The sequence below is a fragment of the Durio zibethinus genome, chromosome 4 (assembly GCF_047325235.1).
Source record: "Durio zibethinus cultivar Kanyao isolate XHJ-2024 chromosome 4, ASM4732523v1, whole genome shotgun sequence".
Lineage (NCBI taxonomy): Eukaryota > Viridiplantae > Streptophyta > Magnoliopsida > Malvales > Malvaceae > Durio > Durio zibethinus.
In genome coordinates this window covers 5705436-5723435 of record NC_143165.1, presented here as the reverse complement: position 1 = coordinate 5723435, position 18000 = coordinate 5705436, and the positions used below count along the sequence as shown (strand labels likewise).

The 18000-nt window shown below is 37.0% G+C and overlaps 2 protein-coding genes across 3 annotated transcripts; one reads left to right on the top strand and one right to left on the bottom strand.

The window, feature by feature from the left end:
* The first annotated feature begins 33 nt into the window (after positions 1–33).
* Positions 34–11810, top strand: LOC111287106 (chromatin remodeling ATPase BRAHMA-like). 2 transcript variants are annotated; one of them, XM_022877340.2, is made up of 14 exons: positions 34–730; positions 2055–3377; positions 3518–4843; positions 5042–5154; positions 5440–5527; positions 5656–5742; positions 5903–5995; positions 6076–6159; positions 6243–6446; positions 7123–7365; positions 7481–9034; positions 9118–9663; positions 10331–10582; positions 10876–11810. In XM_022877340.2, the coding sequence occupies exons 1-14, from the start codon at positions 518–520 to the stop codon at positions 11521–11523; spliced, it is 6774 nt and encodes a 2257-aa protein (XP_022733075.2). In that variant the 5' UTR covers positions 34–517; the 3' UTR covers positions 11524–11810. The 2 variants fall into 2 exon arrangements, with proteins under 2 accessions (XP_022733075.2, XP_022733076.2); XM_022877341.2 differs by lacking the exon at positions 6243–6446.
* Positions 11811–12321: 511 nt separating this feature from the next.
* Positions 12322–17030, bottom strand: LOC111287107 (AT-rich interactive domain-containing protein 1-like). The gene is made up of 3 exons (XM_022877344.2): positions 16990–17030; positions 15421–16556; positions 12322–13586 (listed from the first exon to the last, which is right to left on the bottom strand). The coding sequence occupies exons 2-3, from the start codon at positions 16546–16548 to the stop codon at positions 12732–12734; spliced, it is 1983 nt and encodes a 660-aa protein (XP_022733079.2). The 5' UTR covers positions 16549–16556; positions 16990–17030; the 3' UTR covers positions 12322–12731.
* Positions 17031–18000: the final 970 nt, after the last annotated feature.

The following is an 18000-nucleotide window of genomic DNA, read 5'->3' as shown; positions in this document are numbered from 1 at the left end:
CCACTTTAAAGGCAAGTGCAAAGAACCAAAGGCAAAGCAGAGCATAAAAAAAAGTTACAAAATAAAAATATTTTAAAAAACAACCCCAATAGGGTTTGACCGTAGAGGGAAAAAAATTGGGAAATTGCATCAAAACCCAGAGAGAGAGAGAGAGATTAGTTCTTAGTGTGGGCAATGAATCGAGTAACCGCTTTTTGATTTTTCCTCGTTTCGGTTGAGTCGCTTTCTCGCTTAACTCATCAAGATCTACCTTTCATTTCTACCGTGATCTTCGGATTCCTAGAGAGAGAAACAAAACAATTTTTTACTATTTGTTTTTGTTGTTAGTTATTGCTTTTTTAATTTTCTTTTGAACGTTGGGATCGGAGGGCAAAAGAGGGGTTTTATTAAAAAAGTAAAGATTTTGGAGGGGTTCGAGCTGTGAGAGTGGTGGTTTTTTTTTTGTTTTCAATTTTTTTGGTAATAATTTGGAATTTGCGAACGAATTTTTGTTAAAAATATTGGGGGTTAGTTTTTTATGCAATCTGGTGGTGGTGGCGGAGGTGGGCCCAGCCGGAACCCGGGGGTGGGACCGGTGGGGCGGGCCGCATCTACATCGTCCGCAGCTTCTCCGTCATCCTCGTCATCCGCCGTTTCGACCCCTCAGCAGCAGCAGCAGCACCAGCAACAACAGCAGCACCAGCAACAACAGCAGCAGCAGCAGCAGAAGCAGCAAATAGCGTCTAGGCAGGTAAAGGGTTTATGAAATTTCGGTCCACGTAATGGAAATTTGGTTAAATTGACAGTTGATTTTGGGAACTCAGTATGTTTTTGCATATGGGCAGTGATGAATTGGGGAATTTGGTGAGTTTTGGGGATTTTACAATGCAATATCTGATGTAATTAGGTTAGTACATAAGGCTAATTAGTTAATTCTTGGTAATTAAATTGCCTTGTGGGGTTTAGATGAGGGTTATATTTAGTAGCATTAAACTATTGAGCTCTTTAGGTGTCAATGGATTCAACTATGATCAGCTCTTAGGTCTTATAAAGAAGAATAAAAGCCTTTGCATTCGCTCATCAAGGCAGAATTTCTATTGTATACCCCTATATGTAGGTGCAAGTGAAGTTGTTGCTATGTTTTATCCTTTTCTTTAGGAAGACTAATAAAAAACATTTGAATTCTTTGTTTGAATTATCTAGTTTACTCAACCCTCTTTCCACACAGCACTTCTGCACCCAAAAGAAGAAGAGAAAGAAGAAGAGAGAGAGAGGGATATGAAACTGTTCTTTGGGTTCTCCTATAGAATTAACAACCTAGATGCATGGGTGAAGGCTTGGGGCAATGAGTGTGTTGTTGAGGCTTGTTAAAAGTGTTCTTGATTCCTTGAATACCATGCCACAATGACTTTTAAACATATTAGTCTTTTCTTTTTGGAAAAATCTTTGTGATTATCATGACTGCTGTCTCAATTTTATTTACTTGACCTGAAATTCTCTCTTGAACGGTGATGTGTAATGGAAGAACCTAGTCTCCATTTTTTTTGTCTGCCATTTAGAATCGATTAGGAATTTGTTATTTCCATATGTTATTCACTGGTTGTTTTGCAGAGTTCTCTTTCCTTTTGTTTCTTGTGTTTACTGCTTTGATTATCATTATTGTGTAAATTAGCAATCACTTACTTGGATTTTATGCCCTTCCCTAGATTTCCTTTATGATTTGCATATCTGAAGATGCATCAAATGTCCATGGCCTTAAGTCCTGGATGTTCTAGTCACAGCAGATAACCAACTGGGACTACTATTTTTTTTCCTCTGTCTGTCTGTTCACTCTTGTTTATGCTGAAGTCACCTAGAGGGCTCCAAGTTCTATAATATTCTTAACGTTATAACTTTCCTATCCTGCCTAAGAATTCGACGTTTACTTTTGAACAACATACAATTATGCAAGTATACCCTGATTTTTGTTCAACTCCTGTCATTCAGTCATCTATGCATCTAGGTACTAGTTGAAGATTATGCATTTGTTTAAGAACATCACATGTTATCCTTGTGCAATTATATTGTTCTTGCAGTCATTACAACAACAACTTCTGAGAAAACCTGAAGGAAATGAAGCCATCCTAGCATATCAAGCCAGTGCCCTTCAAGGGATGATGGGGGGAAGAAATTTTCCTTCACCTCCAGGCTCCATGCAACCGCCTCAACAGGCCAGGAAAATTTTTGATCTGGCTCAACAACATGCTTTTGCCCAGGACAGCCAGAATAGGAGTCAAGGTATTGACCAACGAATGCTAACTCCTGTTCAGCAAGCTTATTATCAGTTTGCTTACCAGGCTGCTCAGCAACAGAGGACACTTTTGGCACAGCAGCAAGCTAAGATGGCAATGTTGGACTCTCAATCTGTTAAGGATCAAGACATGGGAATTGGAAATTTAAAAATGCAGGAACTTATTTCCGTGCAGGCAGCTAATCAGGCTCAGGCATCATCCTCTAAAAACACATCTGAGCAGCTTGGTTGTGTTGAAAAGCAAATGGAGCAAGGACCACAGTCAGCTTCTGACCAAAGAAATGAGCCCAAGCCACCTACCCAGGCAACAGTTATTGGACAATTGATGCCTGGAAATGTTTTAAGAGCCATGCAGGCACAACATGCTCAGCAAACTGTTCAAAACTCGGGAAACAATCAACTTGCTATGACTGCACAGTTGCAGGCATGGGCACTTGACCATAATATTGATCTGTCTCAATCTGCAAATGCCAACTTGATGGCACAACTCATTCCACTCATGCAGTTTAGGAAGGCTGCACAGCAAAAAACAAATGAAAGCAATATGGGTTATCAGTCATCACCTGTGCCTCTGTCCAAGCCGCAGGTCACTTTTCCATCAGTTCCAAGTGAGAGTTCTCCCCGTGGTAATTCATCAAATGATATATCTGGCCAGTCTGGCTCTGCAAAAACCAGGCCGACAGTTCTACCTAGTCCTTTTGGTTCAACTTCCAGTGCTGGGGTGGTTAACAAAGCTAACAACATTGCAATGCAGCAGTTAGCTAGTCATGGCCGAGACAACCAAGTGCCTCCCAGACAGCCAGTTGCGCATGGAAATGGGATGCCTTCTATGCATCCTCCACAATCATCTGCAAATACTAGCCAGAATGTTGATCCATCTTTGCCAGGAAAAAATTCATTAGGTGGCACAGAAAAAGTGCAAATGCAGTATCTTAAACAGTTAAATCGATCTTCTCCACAGCCTACTGCTCCTAATGATGCAGTAGCGGTTAACAATTTACCACCACATGGGGGAGCAGCTAACAAGATGCCACAGCAACGTTTTGGTTTCACTAAACAACAACTTCATGTTCTTAAAGCACAAATACTAGCATTTAGGCGCTTGAAGGTGTACTAATCTCTCTCCCTTTCTCTCCCCCTATCCTTGTCTCTCTGACCATTTATATTTTGCCTTACTTTCTACCAATTACATGAAGTTTACTAAAGAAATATTGAATGGACCATACTGATTTTTGTGGTTATTAACAGAAAGGAGAAGGTACACTTCCGCAAGAGCTTCTTCGAGCTATTGTTCCCCCACCACTCGAGCTGCAGCATCAGCAATTTCCTCCTCTAGGTGGAAATAACCACGACAGAAATGGTGGAAAGATTGTAGAAGATCAAGTGAAGTATTTGGAGTCAAAGGAGAAGGTTTCACAGGCTGGGGCATCTACCAATGGACAGAATATTACTAAAGAGGAAGCTTATGCTGGAGATGATAAAGCAACTGCATCAACAGCTCATGTGCAAGGTGCATCAGCCACGGCCAAGGAATTTTCATCTACGGTACCTGCTGGGCAAGAGGAGCAGCAAAGCTCTGTCTTTTCTTCCAAGTCAGACCAAGAAGTAGAATGTGGTCTTCCAAAAACTCCTGTTAGAAGTGATTTTAGTGTGGATAGGGGAAAGGCTGTTGCACCTCAAGTTGCTGTATCTGATGGAGGACTAGTTAAGAAACCTGTGCAAGCAAACTCTACTCCCCAGCCAAAAGATCCTGGCTCTGCCAGAAAGTATCACGGACCACTGTTTGATTTCCCCTTCTTCACTAGGAAACCTGAATTGTATGGTTCAGCAATAGCTAACAGCAATAATAATTTAACTTTGGCATATGATGTCAAAGATCTTCTCTTTGAAGAAGGAATGGAAGTACTTAGCAAGAAAAGATCAGAAAATTTGAGGAAGATTGGTGGCTTACTAGCAGTAAATTTGGAGAGGAAAAGGATTAGGCCCGATCTCGTTCTGCGACTGCAAATTGAAGAAAAAAAGCTTCGACTTATAGATCTGCAGGCACGTTTGAGGGATGAAGTTGACCGGCAGCAACAAGAGATAATGGCAATGCCTGACAGACCATACAGAAAATTTGTCCGTCTCTGTCAGCGTCAGCGTATTGAGCTTGCCAGACAAGTACAAGCTACTCAGAAGGCCCTGAGAGAGAAGCAATTGAAATCCATCTTTCAGTGGCGTAAGAAACTCCTTGAGGCTCACTGGGCCATCCGTGATGCACGAACTGCTCGCAACAGGGGAGTTGCCAAGTACCATGAAAGAATGTTAAGGGAGTTTTCAAAGAGGAAGGATGATGATAGGAATAAAAGAATGGAGGCCTTAAAGAATAATGATGTTGAAAGGTACAGGGAGATGTTGATTGAGCAGCAAACAAATATCCCTGGAGATGCTGCAGAGAGATATGAGGTTCTTTCATCATTCTTGACGCAAACTGAAGAGTATCTTCAGAAGTTGGGAAGTAAGATAACAGCTGCCAAGAATCAGCAGGAAGTGGAGGAGGCGGCAAATGCTGCTGCAGTTGCTGCACGGTTGCAGGCATGATTTCTTGACCTCTCCCTCTCTTATTTCTAGTCATCTTGTGGGTTTTTTTTCCCTTTTGAGTTTGTTTAAAAATTTTGGACTGAATTGTGAACCAAAACAGTATTACATGTCTTTTCCTCATCCATTTGCTTTAGGTAGATTACCATGTTACTTATTTTCTTGTTTTGAATGTTTTCTACATCTTGACAAAAGGGTCTATCAGAGGAAGAAGTTAGGGTAGCTGCAACTTGTGCTGGAGAGGAAGTAATGATAAGAAACCGATTCATGGAAATGAATGCACCTAGGGATGGTTCATCTGTTAGCAAGTAAGTTATGTTTTTTATTATATTATAGTCATTTCAAGGAATTAGTGATAATACAGAAGGGTGCTTGAGTCACGAACCATGAGTGGGATGGGGTGTAAATTGTGACTGTTTGATGTGGCTTATGTGGTAACTCTTCTCATGTTCTTTAGTTCAATAATTATCATCTCATATAATCAATTTATATTTAGCATTTATTTTTTTGTTTATTCCAAGGACATTTTTTATCAGAAGGCACCAAATTTCTGGCAATTTTAGTTACTTGTCACTTCTTGTGGTCGTCAACAGGTATTATAATCTTGCTCATGCTGTGAATGAAATGGTCATAAGGCAACCATCAATGCTACGAGCTGGAACATTACGAGACTATCAGCTTGTAGGTTGCTTTATTTAAATTATTGGGTTTTCTTCCTACTTTTTTTGTTGGTTTTTGTCCCTTTTAATGTACTACTATTTGTTATAGCAGTTTAAATTTTTATGACATCTGTGTATTATATTTTGTAGGTTGGTTTGCAGTGGATGCTTTCTTTGTATAATAATAAACTAAATGGTATCTTGGCTGATGAGATGGGTCTTGGGAAGACTGTTCAGGTATTGTTCTTTTAAAGATTCTAGTTGTAACACTGCAGTTTCATGTGTTGTTTTGGGAGTTAGACATGGTGTTGGGATTGTCAGAGCATTTATTGTTTTGGTAGATAATCATATGATATGATAGGGCTGTTAAATTTTTGGTTTTTACCTTATTGTGCAGGTTATGGCATTGATTGCTTATTTGATGGAATTTAAAGGAAACTATGGTCCACATCTTATAATTGTTCCAAATGCTGTTCTGGTAAATTGGAAGGTTAGTTCTGTTTTTTCTATATATTGATGGCTGTGATATTTTTCCAATATCTTGAAAAAGAACTGAGTCCTTTTTTACAGAGTGAGCTCCATAATTGGCTGCCATCTATATTATGCATCTATTATGTCGGAGGAAAAGATCAACGTTCAAAATTATTTTCTCATGTAAGAACTTTTAAGTTTCTGTATTTAGTTTTTTTCTAGTGTCAAAAGTTGCTAAACTTTCTTTTGGTTTACTTGTTGCATAGGAGGTTTTGGCAATGAAATTTAATGTCCTTGTGACAACTTATGAATTCATCATGTACGACCGGTCAAAACTTTCTAAAATTGATTGGAAGTACATCATAATTGATGAAGCACAGCGAATGAAAGACAGGGAATCTGTTTTAGCTCGTGATCTTGATAGGTACCGCTGCCAAAGGCGTTTACTTCTCACTGGGACACCATTACAGGTCTCTTAAGGCAGCTCTCTGATATGATTGGAAATTGAAAAAACTACACATATATTATGCACACAGATTTGAAACTTGAACAACTTATTTTTGCTTTTCTGCCATTACTGACATGTACTTGAAATAATATGACCATTATTCCTTGACAACCTTATTTGTTGCATATGCAGTGGTGCAGATAGAGAGAGAGAGAGAGAGAGAGAGAGAGAGAGAGAGATACCTGTTCATGTAGGGGTAGGCTTAACTCTATAACAAGTGTCTCTTAACATTAGAAATCATAAATTCCAAATTCTAAAAGTTAGCATCCTGTCCTTTGTAATTGGTCCATCATTAAATATCCATGTGAAGGATGAAAAGGGAGCTACCGCCTGGTTACTTATGTCTTACGAGGTTGATAACGAGTAATGGTTGGAATTTTAATGGTCTTTCCTGACCATCTTTTAACTGGCAAAAATTAACATGAACCCTTGCATGCTTTAGTTTATATCTCACAGTGTGGCTCATTTAGTTAACCTGTTTTTTACACTTTAGTTTATATCCTACAGTGTTGCTTCTTTGATGCAATGAAATAACAAGTTTATTTACCTTATTCTTTCCACTAGACTTGCTTTCTTATGTCTGTGTGTGCACAATATTAGTTATTTGATGAGTTGAATGAGTTCTAGTTATTCCTCAGAATGACTTGAAGGAACTCTGGTCACTGTTAAATCTTCTCCTTCCTGAAGTGTTTGATAATCGCAAGGCATTTCATGATTGGTTTTCACAACCATTCCAAAAGGAAGGCCCTACACATAATGCAGAGGATGATTGGCTTGAGACGGAGAAGAAGGTTATTATCATACACCGACTTCATCAAATTCTAGAGCCTTTTATGCTTAGACGTCGTGTTGAAGATGTGGAAGGTTCACTTCCTCCAAAGGTATGCTGTTATAGCAGTCCTACTTTAATAATCACTTATCATACTAGCAGTCCTACTTTAATAATCACTTATCATACTGTTGTTTCAACGATTTTATTTCATTGGCCAATTGCAGGTCCCAATAGTTTTAAGATGCAAAATGTCAGCTATTCAGAGTGCCATTTATGATTGGATAAAATCAACTGGGACTCTTCGAGTTGATCCTGAAGATGAGAAGCGCAGGGTTCAAAAAAATCCAATATACCAGGCTAAGGTGTACAGAACTTTAAATAACCGGTGTATGGAGCTTCGGAAGACTTGCAATCATCCTTTGCTTAATTATCCATATTTCAATGACTTCTCCAAAGATTTCCTTGTAAGATCTTGTGGGAAATTGTGGATCCTTGACAGGATCCTAATAAAACTGCAGAGAACTGGGCATCGTGTATTACTCTTTAGTACCATGACTAAGCTTCTGGATATCTTGGAGGAATACTTGCAGTGGAGAAGACTTGTCTACAGACGAATTGATGGATCAACTAGCTTGGAAGATCGTGAATCAGCTATTGTTGACTTCAATAGGGCTGACTCTGAATGCTTCATATTCTTACTAAGTATTCGTGCAGCTGGACGTGGTCTTAATCTTCAATCTGCTGACACTGTTGTTATATATGATCCTGATCCAAATCCTAAAAATGAGGAACAGGCAGTTGCTAGAGCTCACCGAATTGGACAAACAAGGGAAGTCAAAGTCATTTACATGGAAGCAGTTGTTGACAAAATCTCTAGTCATCAGAAGGAGGATGAACTAAGGAGTGGAGGTACAGTTGATTTTGAGGATGATTTTGCAGGTAAGGATAGATATATGGGATCTATTGAAGGCCTCATAAGGAATAACATTCAACAGTATAAAATTGACATGGCTGATGAAGTAATCAATGCTGGACGTTTTGACCAGAGAACAACACATGAAGAGAGACGCATGACTTTAGAAACATTATTGCATGATGAAGAGAGGTGTCAAGAAACTGTCCATGATGTTCCCTCCTTGCACCAGGTAAATCGAATGATAGCAAGAAGTGAGGAAGAAGTTGAGTTGTTTGATCAAATGGATGAAGAACTGGAATGGACTGAGGAGATGACTTGTCATGAACAGGTACCTAAGTGGCTTCGAGCCAGTACAAGAGAAGTGAATGCTGCTATAGCTACTTTATCAAAGAAGCCATTAAAGAACATTTTATTTACTGCTGGTATTGGTGCTGAATCCAATGAAACAGAGACTGAGAGAAAAAGGGGGCGACCCAAGGGGAAAAAGCATCCTAACTATAACGAAATAGATGATGAGAATGGGGCATACTCTGAAGCAAGTTCTGACGAGAGAAATGGTTATTCTGGGAATGAGGAGGGAGAAATTGGAGAATTTGAAGATGATGAATTTAGTGGTGCTGTCGGGGCAGTACCTATAAATAAGGACCAGTCAGAAGAAGATGGCCCACTTGGTGTTGGTGGTTATGAGTATGCCCAGACTTCAGAAAACATTAGAAACAACCACATGGTTGAAGATGGTGGTTCTTCAGGATCATCATCGGACAGTCGTAGACCAACGCAGATGGTGTCTCCTATTTCACCTAAGAAATTTGGATCTCTCTCTGCATTAGATGCTAGGCCTGGTTCTGTTGCAAGAAGGCTGGTATGTCTCTTATCCTATAATAACTTTTTAATATGGCATTTGTTGATTTCTGCTATTTTCTCATTTTATGTTAATTTTGGCAGCCCGATGAGCTAGAGGAAGGTGAAATTGCAGTATCTGGAGATTCTCACATGGACCACCAGCAATCAGGGAGTTCGGTTCATGATCGTGATGAAGGTGAAGATGACCAAGTTGTCCAACCCAAGATAAAACGCAAGCGTAGTATTCGAGTTCGACCTCGTCATACTGTGGAGAGGGCAGAGGAGAAATCTGTGACCGGAGTGCCTTGTCTCCAACGTGGAGATTCATCTTCATTGCCTTTCCAGCTGGACCAAAAATACCAATCACAACTAAGGACTGATACTGAATCAAGACCAACTCGTGAGCGCAATGCTTTCAAGCATGATCCAAATGATTCATCTTCAAAAAGTAGAAGGAACTTGCCTTCAAGAAAAATAGCTAATACATCAAAGTTGCATGCATCACCAAAGTCTGGTAGAATGAATTCCAAGTCTGCTTCTGCAGAAGATGCTGGCGAACCCTCTAGAGAGAATTGGGACAGTAAACTGGTCAAAACAAGTGGTCCTTCGAGTTTTGGTGCTAAGATGTCTGATGTCATCCAAAGAAAGGTATAGTTGAAGTGACTTTAATTCTGCTAGTTGTATGGATTGTGAATCTCTTTTCACCTTAAATATTCTAACTGTCTTAGATTTTTTTTCCTGTTCATTATTGATTATTTGGATTTGGAAACCTTGCTTTTGGTATTTTGAATTACTTGATGTTGCTTGTAGTAGGCTCTAACCTGTCAAATTGCTATGATGCTCCTGAATTTCTTCCCCTTCTTTTGGATCCTTTCTATTGCATCTAATAGAGCAGCATACACAGATTTCATCTAATTGTGTCTCTCATCAACAAATTGAGTTTAAATTTTTCTAAGACAGGCATTTGGGTAATTTGGGTGTCTATTTTATGTTTTCTTTTTGAGATTTAAGAAGTTTTATGTGTTCTATAATATGTTCTATCATTTGTTCTACCCGGCTGTTTGGTTTGCCATGTCTATCTGTTGAGTTTTTTGTATTATATCTTCCCGTTATTTTGGCTTGACGTCATCGATATTTTGCATGGTTTGGATATGCCGAATATTGGAAGCTTTATATATCAAAATAACTTATCTTCTAAGAAATGAGTAGTTTTCACCTTTGACCTTTAATAGAATAGTTAATTGCTCATTTATTACATGTTATCTTATGCTATTTGCAAATCAAGTAATTGACTTCAAAATTCTCATATTTCCAGTGCAAAAATGTGATTACCAAGCTTCATCGGAGAATAGATAAGGAGGGTCAACAAATTGTACCACTTTTAACAGATTTGTGGAAGAGGATTGAAAACTCTGGTTACATGGGTGGAAGTGGAAGTAATTATTTGGATTTCCGGAAGATTGATCAGCGTGTTGACAGATTAGAGTACAGTGGAGTTATGGAGCTTGTTGCAGATGTGCAGTTAGTGTTAAAAAGTGCAATGCATTTTTATGGGTTTTCGCATGAGGTATAATGTCTCATTTTAACTTTGTCTTCATCATCTTTATATGTCCATACACTAACTTTTCCATCAGTCTTTGATTTTTGCGATGGATAGTCTCTTTGGAAGCAATTACTTTGAAGGCTTTTTAAAGAAGTTAAACTATTTGTATTTTGTGTTTGAGTGCCTAAAAATTTTTATCACCTAGAAAATGTTCCGTTCACCTTCCCACCAATTGAACTCCAGTATATGTTTCTGAAATTTTCTCATTAATATCTTGATCTGTTCACTTACTCTGGAAATGTAATTGGAATTCGCAGGTCAGATCTGAAGCAAGGAAAGTACACGATCTGTTTTTTGACTTGTTGAAGATTGCATTTCCAGATACTGATTTTGGAGAAGCTAGAAATGCTCTCTCTTTCTCTAGCCCAGTATCTACTTCCACCTCAGGTCCCTCCCCTAGGCAGGTAGCCATCGGCAAGAGACAAAAGCTGATAAAAGAGGTGGAATCCGATCCAGGCCTTACTCACAAGTCATTGCATCGTGGATCCACTCATGCTGGCGAGGACACAAGGGTTAGAATGCACATGCCCCAAAAGGAATCCAGGCTTGGGAGTGGAAGCGGCATTACCAGGGAACAATATCAACAGGATGACTCTCTTCAAACTCATCCAGGGGATCTGGTTATTTGCAAGAAGAAAAGGAAAGACAGGGAAAAGTCTATTTTGAAGCCTAGGACTGGATCAATTGGCCCTGTTTCACCTCCGAGTATAGGTCGCAGCATTAGGAGTCCGGCAGCAGGATCAGTCTCAAAGGATACAAGGCCGACCCAGCAAACCACCCATCAGCAAGGTAGGCCCAACCAGCCTGCTCATCCGCCAAATGGTGGTGGTGCGAGTGTTGGTTGGGCCAATCCTGTGAAGAAGTTGAGAACAGACTCGGGTAAAAGGAGACCAAGCCATTTATGACTTTCTATAGTATCACCTAATTGAAAAAAAAAAAAAAAAAAAGCAAATTGCTGCCATTTAGTACAAGCATGGAGTGTATTTTGTGGCCATTCATGGGCTGTACAATTGCAATTAGATCATACCATTAATGTAGAATGTAAGTTCATTGATCCCTCATTGTATACCGGTCTTTCCATGTTTTCAATGCAATAGTCCTCATATCTGCACCTTGCGGGTATGATTATGGATTTGACAGCTGAGACTCTTTGTAAAGTTCATTTTTTTATAAAGATGCACGAATTATCAGATTTTATTGTCTTGATGTAATTAGGGTTGTTGCATTTTGCCCTTGTGATATAATTATGTATGTAGAATTTTGCCATCTCCATAAGGACTCGTTCTTACTTTTGCTAGTGTACGATGAAAATAAATTAAGTTCATCTTTCTTAAAAAGTGCGTAAAATATACCTACATTTCATATATTCAAATTATATCAAATGATTTTTTTCTTCATTTTTTTTCAGTAGTACATTTTCTCAAACATTGTCTCATTTTTTCCTCAATGAACACTTTTCCTCAATGAAAATTCGTTCATTAATGTCATGTTTATTTTGTACTAAACACATAAAATATAAAAATTATCATGTTACACTTAGTAATGACACGTTAAACTTTTTTCTTTTTGCCCAAATCATATAATTTTATAAAACCATGTCACTTTAATATTTTTTTTTTCATATCGTTTTCTTGTCACAATGTTACCATTGTATTGGGTCTAAACTAACCAGGTCTACTTTTAACTTTGTCAAAGACAATACCTTGGCAAAAAATATCCCTTCTCGTATCACATTCAAAAACCTAAAACCACACAAGCATGATACATCATGAATTTCTTATAGACTACAATCTTTCCTTTTAACCTACTGCCTTGCTGCTATGTTAGAAGGCACAGCTTTGCCGTCAAAAACTCAATGAAGAAAAGGATGCCAAATATGAAATACCTGTATTGATGTTACTAGACAAATGGTACATGACATACCTCAAAAACTGAAAAGTATGAACCAAATAACACTTCAAATGCACCAATGCTACTTGAGATCAGAGGTGTGATCAATTCTTCCCTCCAAATTACCCCCTTAGAACAAAATCTTTGGCCACTAAAATTTTCACTTCTCAAAGGCACACCAAGAGGAATATCTCTTTTAATTGAATCCTTGAAACATCATTTGTCAAATACGTGACTTCTTTGGGGAAATTAAGATGGAGGTGTAGGGCTTAATTGCTTCATGCCTGATACCTTTAGCAATTGATTCCGCTTCCGGTTCATCATCATCGCTGTTAATGTTGCTTGGAGTGATCCTATTCTGGTATGCTCTACGCTGCAAAAGAAAGACATTGTAATAATAGCAAACAAGTTCTTCCCTACTTTTGTTAGGGAAATGCTTGTAGATGTCATCCCAGAAACTTTTTTCTAGTAATGAAGGATTTGACTTGGCTATAGATGAAAATGTCTTCTGTTCTTCCTCTTTCCAAGCAAGTGCAACCTCTTCACCCATCTTATCAAATTTCCACTGGCTGAAAGCTGAACCCAGCTCAAGCCTTACTTTCAATCTTTTCTCAGCAACATGAAATTTTACACATTGTAGAGAATTTTGAATAGGGCAGCCACATGAATCTTGTCTTCCCTTTCCAATCGGATCCCTTTCAATCAGAAACCTGTGTTCCTTTTTTTCCAATGGCCAAACATGAGTCCCTAACCATTTTGCATCACTTTCTGAAGCTACCCCTGTCCAGTCAGGTACCTCAACTTGAAAATATGGCCCAATAGGAACGTGAATGTCAACATTATAGTCGAATGCTGAACCTGGAGTTGTAGAGTCACAAGTTCCATGCAACTGTTTGTCAATCCCCACCATAGAACTGTCCAAGTCACTACGATTCCCTGAGGAGGACTGTGAACAATCCTGTCCCTTTGATGCCATTCTCCCCAACGGCAGCGTCTTGGTGCAACTCAACCTCTCTCTGAGATTGTACCCAAATTTAGTGTGATCATCATACATGCATGGATGCATCTTCTGATTTTTCTACAAAGTGTGAACGTCATGCAATTATTATAACATAAACAAAAAGAAAAAAACACATAACAGGGATATCATCAAATAAATGAATGTTTATGGAGATGAATAATAGCACAATAAAATGTTTATGGAGATAGAATAATAGCACAATACACAATCATCAAGAAAAATAAAGGTATAATCATCTTAATTCTTTGAGCCTAAATATAGCCAAGGTCAAACAATAATATAGTGAAACTTAAACTTGTTAAAGACCCTGTCTAGCCAAACTCAAGCCAGAGCATCTGCAATCCTTATTTACTAATATGTACAAAATTACTAATGATAACTTATGCGAAAGCTCTCACAAAAGATAATTTCAAACATCATGAATTCTAGGCTAAAATAATAAAAAAGCCCTTAAACTTTACAACTTTTACTTAAATAAGCCCTTATACTTTTATTGCATTCAACCTTAATTTTTAATTTGAACTCAAATAAGCCCTTAAACTTTAATTTGTATCCAAATAAGCCCTTAAACTTTTAATTTGTACCTAAATAAGCTCTTAACATAAATCATTCTTTCATTTGAAACAAGGACTTATTTGGATATAATAAAAGAAAAGGAACTTATTTAAGAAAAGTGAAATGATTTAAGGGCTTTCTTAATATTTTAGCCTAAATTCTAAGAACAGATGAGAGCATCAAGCATACTAATGATTTTATAGTTTGACACAATTCAAAAATAAAAAGTCACCTATAAATATGAAATCATGCATTTTAATATTCACAATAAATTATTTTTTAACTTATCACAAAGTTTTTTACTATTGCATCCAAACATACTAGTAGCATTTAATATTTACTTCCATAAGCAAAGAGCAAATTGCAAAAGCAACAACCAGGAGGAGTCTTAACAAACTACAAGTAGAAGGTGCTTCTAAAACAAGGTGGTATGGTAAATCAAATGCATTTACTAGTGCTTCAAGCATTTGAATACAGTAACAGCATAAAAAATACTAAATAATAACAGTATTTCATATTAGATGTGTATAGTTATGTACCATGAAAAAAGAACATTAAAAACAGCCTCATAAACAACAGCAACAACAATGCCTTTTCCCACCACAAGGCATCAGCTGCATGGAACTATTAAGCCATTGCATTCTATTTAAGATATCTTGAGAATTCTCATTATTGTTTTCATGCAGGTCTTCTTTCGGAATATATAGAGTGCCATGTGACTGAGTTGTAGCATTGGAAATTTAGACCAAATAAAGGTCATAAGCATATGAGAGAGAGATAGAGATAGAGAGAGTACACAGCATAATATTCCTAAATGAATAGGATGAAATATGACTCATACACAACCCAAATCTAAGGGCAAGCAGAAAAAAGAATGGATGATAGGTTTAGAAGAACGATGATGGTCCTTTAATGGTTCCACCAATCAGTGGCAGATCCAGTTGAAAAAGGAAAATTTTTCGCTGGATACCCCCATTTCTGTCAACAAAATTGATAATCCATCAGAAATTTTTTATATATATTATAAGTGGAAGAAAAAAATCCTAAATCAGCCACAGCCACCAATAGCTAACTTTGCTTCTTCATTTTCCAGCACCAAGGTGGCTGGGTTGCAGCCTATCCTATTATTCATAAGGAAACAGAAAATGCATAATGGAGCATTTTCATGCAGACTACCACCACAGCAATCAAAGAAATTAAAAAATAATATAAATTACCCTAAAGATTTATATAACAATATTAACAATAAACTTGCATTGGCACAGGTAATAAGTACATTGACCTCTCACTTGAATTAATGACTAAACGGTACACAAGTGTTGCAAAGGGTACATACCTGCCAATTGGACTGGTCAGCACTTGAATGATCATCCTTTCCATGAAAGGCAGCTTCTCGAAACAATAAAACCTGCTTCCAGACTTCCTCACTCCCATAAGACTTCCACTTTGACCTCTCTGGTAATGAACCAACCGCCGGATCACATGGATCCTTTGCAATCTCTTTAACCCAATTAAGTATTCCCCATGTAGAATCCCGCTTTCTCTTATGAGATGAAAATGTTTCCTTAATGTCATTTGAATCCAATATTGCAACATCATCATCATCATCATCATCAATATCACTAAATGTGCATGTCTTACATTCAACACAATCCTCCATAATTGCACTCTTCACCTCATCCTCATTACACATTTGCTCAACATCCAATGCGTTGACCACACTTTTCGCCAAATCTGAAGGTGTATCTTCATTTTCATCAACATAAATAAACTTTTTGTCACCATCTGAATCAACCACCACACTGTTTAAATCATCATCATTCCGCAATCTTTCAACTTCCTTGTAATCCAAAATCCTCTTTGTTAAATCAATATGCATAGATTCTTCATCTTTTACACATTTCTCACCTCCTTCTGATCCTGCTACTACACTCTCTTCCACTTGAGAATACTCCAAAACTTTCTTCTTTGATGCCAACAAAAACCCTTTGAGCTCTTCTCCCAACTCCATCATATGACCACTATAATTCGATTCACTCTTTGAGTCCTCACTTTGAACAATTCTCTCCAACCATCTCTCTACTGAAACTAAGTACTTAACATAAACCAACTTAACCGATGATGCTACATTTGAACCCAACCCGGATTCCTTAGCAACCAAATCCCATAACCCACTTTCTGAAACAGCATCGCATCCACCTTTCTCTTTTACAACAAAGAAAAGCTTAAACAAATCTACAGGCTGCCCATCTCCAAGCATTGGAGGAAGTGGAAAAAAACAACCTTGGGCATAAATCTCTTTTAAAAACGACCCAAGAAACTTGTTAAACCAGAACCTAACCTTATGGGGTTCAGATTTCAAAAAAGACACTTTTGAAAAGGGCTCGAGATCAATCCAAGAACCAGCAGGGTCAGGCTTTTCTAGGGTTTTTGCGCAATCTAGTGAAGACCCATCATCTTTCATCGACCACCCTGCCATGGATTTCGAATTCAAACCCTAAAAACAAATAATTCTCCGAATAATCTTTCATTCTTCGACAAAACAAATAAAAAAATTCGGACCAAAATGATAAACAATTAAAAATAGATAATACAAATACTTAAGTGTTACATAAGATAAAAGGGAACTGATTAACAATCTGGGTCTTGCGATGTTAGAAAGCCAATTTTTGGCGGGAAAATTACTAATCTAGGGTTTTCATTGGGGTTTTTCTATTTTCCTTTTGTCCCTCTCTCTTAATTGCAGACAAGACTACAGCTTTTGAGGGGCTAAACTACAAGTTTTGAACAGATACAGTCCCTTGCTGAAAATTCTTAAGATTCCAAGATAATTTAGGGGATTTTGTCAATTTTTAGAGAAAAAGAAAAAAAAATGAAAGAAATAGAGAGAAAAGGAAAAACATACCTGTATTTTTTTCTCTCCTTAGGGTTGTGACATAGGGTGGTGTTGGATGAGACTCCCTCCTTTGCCTTTTGGCTTTTTTTTTTCTCAATTCTCATATTAAAATTTAATTTAATTTAATTATATAATTATTTTTAAAAATTGACATCAATAAATTTATTTTTAAATTTTTATAACTTTCTTTTTCTAAATTAGAACTTCTTTTATATTAAAAAAAATTTTTGGCCTCTTCTATAACTTTTTTTTTTCTATACCCTACTCTTTTAAGATTTTTTCTTAACACTTCCTTCTCTACTTTTCTTTTGGGAAATTTTTAAACCTTTTTCCTCCTATAAACCTTTCCTCTCTTTCCCATTCTCTTTTTTTTTTTTTTTTCCTTAGGATTCTTTGGTGCAATTAAAATGGTATTAAAAAAATAATAAAAAAAAGTATGGAGAAGTTGGAATAGGGTTTAAAAGAAAGACCCAACCCTATAATTTATAGTTGCATGATTGACCTAGGTTAATTATTGATCATGGGTTGAAATTGAGGATTATGGGTAGTTTGATAATTTACGATTTAAAAGAAAGGATTTTTGGGGAATTAAAGTTTTACATTCAACTAGCTTTTTGAACTCATACAATGGGATTTTTTATTAATTTTTTCATAATTTTAAATTTATTTTTTAATTAACTTTAATTTTTTATATTATTTTAATAAAAAAATAAAAATTTTTATTGATCTAATACATTATCATACATTCATAAATCTAAGCTACAATTAAATGATAATCTACGCATGATGTATTATAAATGATAATATTTATCTAAAAAAAGTTTAAGTTTTTGTAAATTTTCAAGAATTATAAAAATCTTTTTTTTTCATAAAAAAATATTTTCTTCAATCAATTTGCTAAACACTAACAATTTTACCACCGTTTCTTTCTTATTTGATAAAAAATCAAGAATCCATATTTAAATAATTAAGATTAAAAGTGTTCATGTGTCAGGTCAAGCTCATACTTTATATTAATAA